The 7,061-nt window shown below is 67.1% G+C and overlaps 1 protein-coding gene across 1 annotated transcript; it reads left to right on the forward strand.

Moving 5' to 3' along the window:
* The first annotated feature begins 927 nt into the window (after nucleotides 1-927).
* P3H4 (prolyl 3-hydroxylase family member 4 (inactive)) lies at nucleotides 928-5,037 on the forward strand. The gene is made up of 8 exons (XM_065651404.1): nucleotides 928-1,404; nucleotides 2,662-2,811; nucleotides 3,073-3,244; nucleotides 3,324-3,452; nucleotides 3,556-3,701; nucleotides 3,785-3,868; nucleotides 4,064-4,205; nucleotides 4,284-5,037. The coding sequence occupies exons 1-8, from the start codon at nucleotides 928-930 to the stop codon at nucleotides 4,295-4,297; spliced, it is 1,314 nt and encodes a 437-aa protein (XP_065507476.1). The 3' UTR covers nucleotides 4,298-5,037.
* Nucleotides 5,038-7,061: the final 2,024 nt, after the last annotated feature.

Below are 7,061 nucleotides of genomic sequence, written 5' to 3' on the forward strand. Positions count from 1 at the left end.
GGATCTGGCACGGCACGTGTGGCCTCTGGCTTGGCACCAGCCAGCAGCAAACCCAGCTCTGGCACAGCCAGGCTGGGGAGTCCTGCCAGCTGCCGCACGCAGCGCAGCGTGACACTGGGTGCACCCTGCAGTGCCCCTGGGCTGTGGGACAGGGTGCACCCCGGCACACGCCACTCTGCACTGTGCAGCACTGAGCACATCCCGGGGGCCCTGCAGCTCCCAGCGCACCCACCGGAGCGCGCAGCACCCCGAGAGCACCCTCTGGGTCCTACAGCACCCACCGGAGCCCGCAGCACCCCGAGAGCACCCTCTGGGTCCTACAGCACCCCCCGGAGCCCGCAGCACCCCGAGAGCACCCTCTGGGTCCTACAGCGCCCAGCGGAGTCCCCAGCACCCCAAGAACACCCTCTGGGTCCTGAAGCACCTACCGGAGCCCGCAGCACCCCAAGAGCACCCTCTGGGTCCTGAAGCACCCAGAGCACCCACTGGAGCCCGCAGCACCCCAAGAGCACCCTCTGGGTCCTGCAATTCCCAGCGCACCCACCGGAGCCCACAGCACTCCAAGAGCACCCTCTGGGTCCTGAAGCACCCAGAGCACCCACTGGAGCCCGCAGCACCCCAAGAGCACCCTCTGGGTCCTGCAATTCCCAGCGCACCCACCGGAGCCCGCAGCACCCCAAGAGCGCGGGGCATGGAGTGACTCCCCGTAACGTGAGGCACCGATCCCGCAGTGGGGAGGGCGCAGCACCGCGCACCCCCCCGGGAGCGCAGCACCGAGCCCCCCCCCGAGCGCACCCCGCGGGCGCTGCGCCAGCCGCGCAGAGCCGCACTAAGACCCTGCGCGCCCGCCGCGCACCGCCCCTTTCCCCGCGCCGCCCGCCCCCCCTGCGCGGAGCGCTGCGCGGCCAGTGCGCGGCGGCGGCGGGGATGGGCGGCGCGGCGCTGGCGCTGCTGCTGCTGCTGGCGGCGGGGCCGTGCGCGGCGCAGTACGAGGAGTACAGCGTGCGCGGATTCCCCGCGGCCGCGCTGGAGCCGCTGCAGCGCGCCTACGCGCGGGCGCTGGCGCATTACGCGGGTGCGGAGTGGGCGGAGAGCGCCCGGGAGCTGGAGGCCAGTCTGCGCCTTCACCGCCTGCTCCGCGACAGCGAGGCGCATTGTCACCGCCGCTGCGCCGCGCCCGCGGAAGGGGACCCCGCGGAGGAGCCCCCCGCGGAGGAGGAGCCCGCGGCGTGGGAGTGGGAGCGGGAGCTGCAGCTCTTCGGGCAGCTGCTGCGCCGGGCCGGCTGCCTGCGCGCCTGCAAGCGCGACCTGCCCGTTTTCCAGCTGCGCTACCCCCCCGCGCAAACGCTGCGCGACTTCCAGCGCCGCCAGCCCTACCAGTACCTGCACTACGCGCTCTTCAAGGTGAGGCGCCCCGCGGGCGCGCAAATGCCGCGCAACGTGGCAGGGGGTGGGATCGAGGGGCTTCCATGGGCTGGGGGTGGCGGGTGGCGGGTGGCCGGTACCAGCGTCCTGTCCTGTGCTGCTCTGGTCTGCAGCTCCTCTTCTACCCGCCATCCTGTGCCCCTCTGCTCAGCCCTGCTATCGGTCACACCCCCATGCGTGCCTCATCCTGCACCCCTCATCCTGCACCCCTCATCCTGCACCCCTCATCCCGCACATCTGACACCCTCCTGGCTCCTCCATCCTGCCCCCGCGCCATGGCACGTCAGCATCATCTGGGATGCATCAAGCAGGATGTGAGGGGTGCGCCCGGTACTGGAGGCCACTGTGGTTTTGTCCCCACCACCACCCTTGCGTTGCCCTTGCCCCACAAGGTCCTCCTGGCCAGGCAGAGGGGAGGGGGACACAAGGGATGCCCCAGCCGAGGGGCCCAATCTGGCGGGTCTGATGCCACCGTGATTGCTGTAGGACACGTGTCTGGATGCTCCATCAGGGAGAAGCACTTGCTTGGGCTCACAGTGCAGACGTGGAGGGAGGTTTCATACGGGATCATCCCGGGGTGACCCCCCTTTGGCCAGAGCAGCTCTGGCGGGGGACACTCCCCTCCCCAGGCACCGGTGCTGGTCAGGGTCCCAAGCTGCGCCACTGGCCGGCTGCCGGTGAAGATGCTGCTTTAGTGCTTAGCGCTGCTGCCCCGCTCACCTGGCAGTGGCGAGGGACAGCGTGGCCTAGATCCTTAATGCCTTTTCCTCTTGCTTGCTCTGGCCAAAACCCATTTCGTGGACAGTTTGTTCATCCCCCCATCAATCTCACTCCCCTGATGTTGCAACCCGAGAGCTCAGAAAGCAGCAGGGAAAAGGGGCGGCTTGCCCGGGCTGGTGACAGTGCCCGAGAAGAGCGGATGGTGGTCAAACCCACAGCACGTGGATCACTCCTGGCTGGATGTGGGGGTCGGCGAGGGGCCGAGCTGTCCCTGCTCCCACCAGAGGCACAGAGGGGGACATTGGTGTGGCTGGATTTATGTGTTGTCCACGGTCCCGGATCCTGTCTGTCCATCTCTGCCAGTGGATGACTGGGCTCGGGGCTGGCACCGCGGGTGCTGGGCTGTCCCCTCCTGAGGACCAGCCTTCTGCCCCGCAGTCCCAGGGTCTGGCTGGGTGCTGAGCTCCCCGGCTGCCCCCCGGCAGCCTGCTGCACCAGCTCTCCCTCCCTCCCCAGTCAAATAAGATCGAGAAAGCGGTGTCTGCTGCCCACACCTTCCTGCAGAAGAACCCCAACCATGAGATGACCTTGAGGTACCTGAGCTATTACAGGATGATGCTGGATGTGGATGAATACCTGGTCGACCTGGAGGCTCAGCCCTACGAGGTGACGGGGGGACGGGGACGGGGCAGGAGAGGGGTTCCCGGGGCTCGGTGTGTGCTTAGTCCTGCTGAACCCCGAGGGAAGCCACTCTCCCTCGCTCAGCCCCGCTTGCCCACCTCCTGCCCCAAAAAGAGCATCTCTGGGGTCCTGTGCTGGGGACGGAGCCACCCTGGGGGGAGCAGGGCAGGTTGGTGCTGCTGGCGGGCAGAGCCAGGCTGCGGCACCTGGCAGGGAGGTGAGCGGTGCCCACTTGATCCCTGGCAGCCGATATTCGTGCGGTCGGTGAAGCTGTACAACAACGGGGATTTCCGGAGCAGCGCGGCCGACATGGAGCAGGCGCTGGCCGAGTACTACAAGGCGTACGAGGACTGCCTGGCCGGCTGCGAAGGCGCCTACGAGCTGCAGGAGTTCAAGGACTTCTACCCCGCCATCGCAGGTGACTGGGTGGGGGTCCGGGGGCCGGCAGGCTGCGGGGGGGCAGGCTGGGGGTCACAGCGCCTGATGCCTCCCCCCAGACCACTTTGTGAGCGTGCTGCAGTGCAAGGTGGACTGCGAGACTGAGCTCACCCCCAACGTGGGCGGCTACTTCGTGGAGAAGTTTGTGGCCACCATGTACCACTACCTGCAGTTTGCCTACTACAAGCGTGAGTGCTAGCGGGAGCGGGGGGGCTCAAGAGGCACCCTGGGGTGCTGTGGACCCCTGGGTGGGGTGTCGCCCCCCGTGTCACCCAGCGCTGCTCCCTGCAGTGAATGACGTGCGGGACGCGGTGCGCAGCGTCTCCAGCTACATGCTCTTCGACCCGGGCGATGCCGTGATGCAGCAGAACCTGGTCTATTACCGCTTCCACCGCGAGCGCTGGCGCCTGCAGGAGCAGGACTTCGAGCCTCGGCCGGTGAGGACCCCCCAGCACCCCCGTCCCGCGGCTCTGCCGCTGGCAGAGGGACTGACATGCCCCCGCTCCCTCCCCGTGCCCAGGAAGCCGCGCACTACCACAACCGGACAGCCGCCCAGAAGAAGATGCTGGACTTCGCCAGGCGGTACCTGCAGGCTGACGATGAGGTTAGTGTCAGTCCCGGCACAGGGTGCAGCAGCTGCTTTTGGGGGTGCTGGGTGGTGTGGGTGGGTGCTGTGAGTACCCTGGGCCAGGGCCCTTCCTCGGGGAGGGGGATCTGAGCCCCGAACCAACCCTGGAGAAGAGGCTGCGGACGGGGCCGCTGAGCCCCGCTGCCTCCTCCTGCCCGTCCCGTGCTGCAGATGGAGGTGGACGGCAGCGAGGGGCCGGAGACGCGGGACCTGCCCTCCGATGGCGAGTTCGAGGGTGAAGGTGACTACGAGGAGGGCTTCTTCGCAGACTGGTGGCAGGAGCCCAAGACCAAAGGGGACAAAGCCGACCAAGGTTCCTGATGCTGTGCCGGAGGGTGGGGGGGTGGCTGCTGCCCGTGCCCTGGTGCCATCGAGCCCTCCTTGTTTGCAGAGACCCTGCAATGAGCCAGGCGAAGGGGCGCCTGGCTCCAGCAGAACTGGGCAGCGGTGGCTCTGCGATGCCATCCCAGGGACACCGGGCTTCGGGCTCCTGCCAGCCATCATGCAGAAACTCAGACTCGCAGGGAAGGCTGGCTTTGCCATCTGGACATCTGCTGCCCTGAGCACAGCCCGATTCCCTTCGGTGGAGCCCCGGCACTGCCAAACCTCCCCACCTATGCGGGACCTCCCCCTGGGCCACCACTGTCCCCGGTGTCCCCAGGAGCCCTGGCTAGTGGCAGTGCCCTGCAGCACTGGGGTTCTGTGAGTGGTGCATGAGGACCGACCCCATGTTGTTTTGAGGCGTTCGGGGGGTGCCCCCGCTCCGGGAGCAATGCACGGTGCTGCCGGAGCCAGGTGTGTGTGCCGGTCCTGCCCCTGCTCGGGGCTCCCCAGGGCTCCTGCCCTGGTGCCTCCAGCCTCCCATCCGCCCTGCCAGCCCCTGGAGCCCAGGCTGCCTTCGGAGCCCACGGCTCGGTGCTACAACGGGTTTCCCGGTGTGCCGGCGTCCCCGTGCCACCGTGTGGCTGCAGTCCGGCGAGGCTGCGTCGCCCGTGCCATGCATGTGCCTTGAATTGTCACCACACCAGCCCTCTGTAGCCTTAAGCTCCATTAATTTAATACTTCCCGACTTGCACAGTCGCTTTTTATTGTTTTATATTTACTGGTGCTGAACTTTTTAAATAAAATCCGGACCGGTCTTTTCACGGCTGCCTCCCCCTCAGGGTTCCCTGGGACTGGGGTGTGCTGGCACCGCGGGAGCTGGATGCTTGGGGTGGGAGACAACCGGCCGTGGGAGAGAGAGGGATGGGTTGGGGGCCTGGATGCCCCCATGAAGTAGGGGAGACCCCACGTGGGACTTGGGGAGCTGGGGAGCCTTGGGGGCCATGACGGCAGCCAGGCTCTTGTGGGGCTGGGGGGTCCCTGAGGGGGCCACGACCACAACTGGGACCCTTACGGGGATGTGACCCCCCCCGTGGTGCTGGTGAGGCTGCTGGGTGGCATGGGGGGCACTGGGAGGTGGGGTGGGGGCAGCTCGTCTCACCCCAATATGTGTGTTTGGGGTGCGATGTGCATCACCTGCTGGTTGTTTTTGGGGGCTGCATCATCTTGCTGCTGCTCTGGAGGGTGCAGCCTGCGTGCCCAGATACTGGTCCAGGGTGACAGGGTGGGACAAGCCCCTCCCACCTGCATCAGGGCATTTTGGAGCCCGTTTTGGAGGCTGCCATCACTGCTGACAATCCCTGAACATCCCATCAGCGTGCGGCCCAATCCTGCTCCCCGTGGAAGTTGGCTGTGAGGACTGAAACCGAGAGGCTGAATCACCGCGTTGGCCCCGGGGGAGAGAAGGGAAGGAAGGGGGTGGCGGGGAGACTGCCAGCACCCCACCCTGCCCTGCCCTGGAGCTCCCGTTTGCCAGGGCTTTCCCAGCTCTGCGCTGGGGCCAGGCCCTGGGATGGGGGACAGGGCTGAACCCCCAGACCCGCAGGCAGGGCTCGGGGCTCAGGGCAGAGCTAAGGGCAGGCAGCACTGCTGGTGGGAGCAGCCCATTGTCCTCCTGCACAGGGCAGGGCTGTCCTGTCCCTTGGGAGGAGCGGGGTTTGTCACCGATGGGTCACGGCCACCCTTGGGAGGGGAACCCCAGCCCTTTGGGGTGCGGCCAGTGGCGTTAGCACCTGGATCAGTGGGAAGTGCTCAGCCCAGCCTGCTGGCGTCGCGGCCCCGGGAGGGCAAAGGGTTGTTTATCTTCCCAACAAGCCAGGCGAGGGTGGCACAGAGTGGCCTCCGCCCTGCTCCGACACGTGCCCGGGCACCCGCGTCCCCTTGCAAGCCCCAAACTCACGGTGGGGCACATGGCTCCTTGCTCCTGCTCCTCTACCAGCACTGGGTGAAGCCACTTGCAGCCTCGGGCTGGGGTCTCTGGGGTCCCCTCGATGCTCCCATCGCAGCTGCTGGGTGCAGAGGTGCTGGATCTGGTGCTCCTGGTAGCACCCGGCAGGAGCAGCAGGTCTGCGAGCAGCAGGGTGACCCTTGCGGTGGCCGGGGCTGCGAGCACGGCCACTGTGCCCTGTGGTGTGCAGACCCGGGCTGTGGGGAGGTGTCGGAGGGCAGAGCTGGGATGCAGGGACACAGAGGTGGGATTCAGGGCGATGAGCCTGCAGGACTCCGTGGGTTAACACCAGGAAGGCAGCTCTGTGCTTCCCTGACTCCCTGACCTTGACCAAGAAGGAATATAAATGAGGTTTTTGCCCACTATCTCAGCTGTGCCGTGTGCTCCTTTCCTCCTCGTGCCGGGGGACTCTCGCTGTGCCTTGGATCCCTCGCTCTGCACGCAGCGGTGAAATCCCATTTTCTCGCAGGGGTGTTTGAAGCTGTGTCTGTCGCCTCCCTCCAGAGCTGTGATTTCCCGACTGGCTGCCTGCAGCCAGACATGGCAGAGGACTGCGCGGGTGCTGATGGTGGGAGGGTGCAGGATGTGTCTCCTCGCCCCCATTCCCAAATCCGGGGAGCAGGAGGCCTGGGAATCCCCACCGTGGGCTGGGACGTGCCCTGGCGCTGGGCGCGGTTGAGCTGGGAGGCGGCAGCAACACCCGGCTGGACCAGTCTGGCCAGAGACAGGGTGACACAGGCTGCCGGCAGCGTCAGCCACCCCAGCCCTTCCCCGGCGCCCCTTGCTACCGAGCTCCTGCCTCAGTTTCCCCACCCGTGCGGAGCCCCTTCTCGGGGCTGG

Source organism: Caloenas nicobarica, chromosome 24 (assembly GCF_036013445.1).
Source record: "Caloenas nicobarica isolate bCalNic1 chromosome 24, bCalNic1.hap1, whole genome shotgun sequence".
Lineage (NCBI taxonomy): Eukaryota > Metazoa > Chordata > Aves > Columbiformes > Columbidae > Caloenas > Caloenas nicobarica.

Excerpts from the sequence above, each read along its gene's own strand:
- P3H4 (XM_065651404.1), top strand. The coding sequence starts at position 928 with ATGGGCGGCGCGGCGCTGGCGCTGCTGCTGCTGCTGGCGGCGGGGCCG. Across the intron at positions 1,405-2,661 it reads TGCACTACGCGCTCTTCAAG|TCAAATAAGATCGAGAAAGC; the intron begins GTGAGGCGCCCC and ends CTCCCTCCCCAG. Across the intron at positions 3,453-3,555 it reads GCAGTTTGCCTACTACAAGC|TGAATGACGTGCGGGACGCG; the intron begins GTGAGTGCTAGC and ends TGCTCCCTGCAG.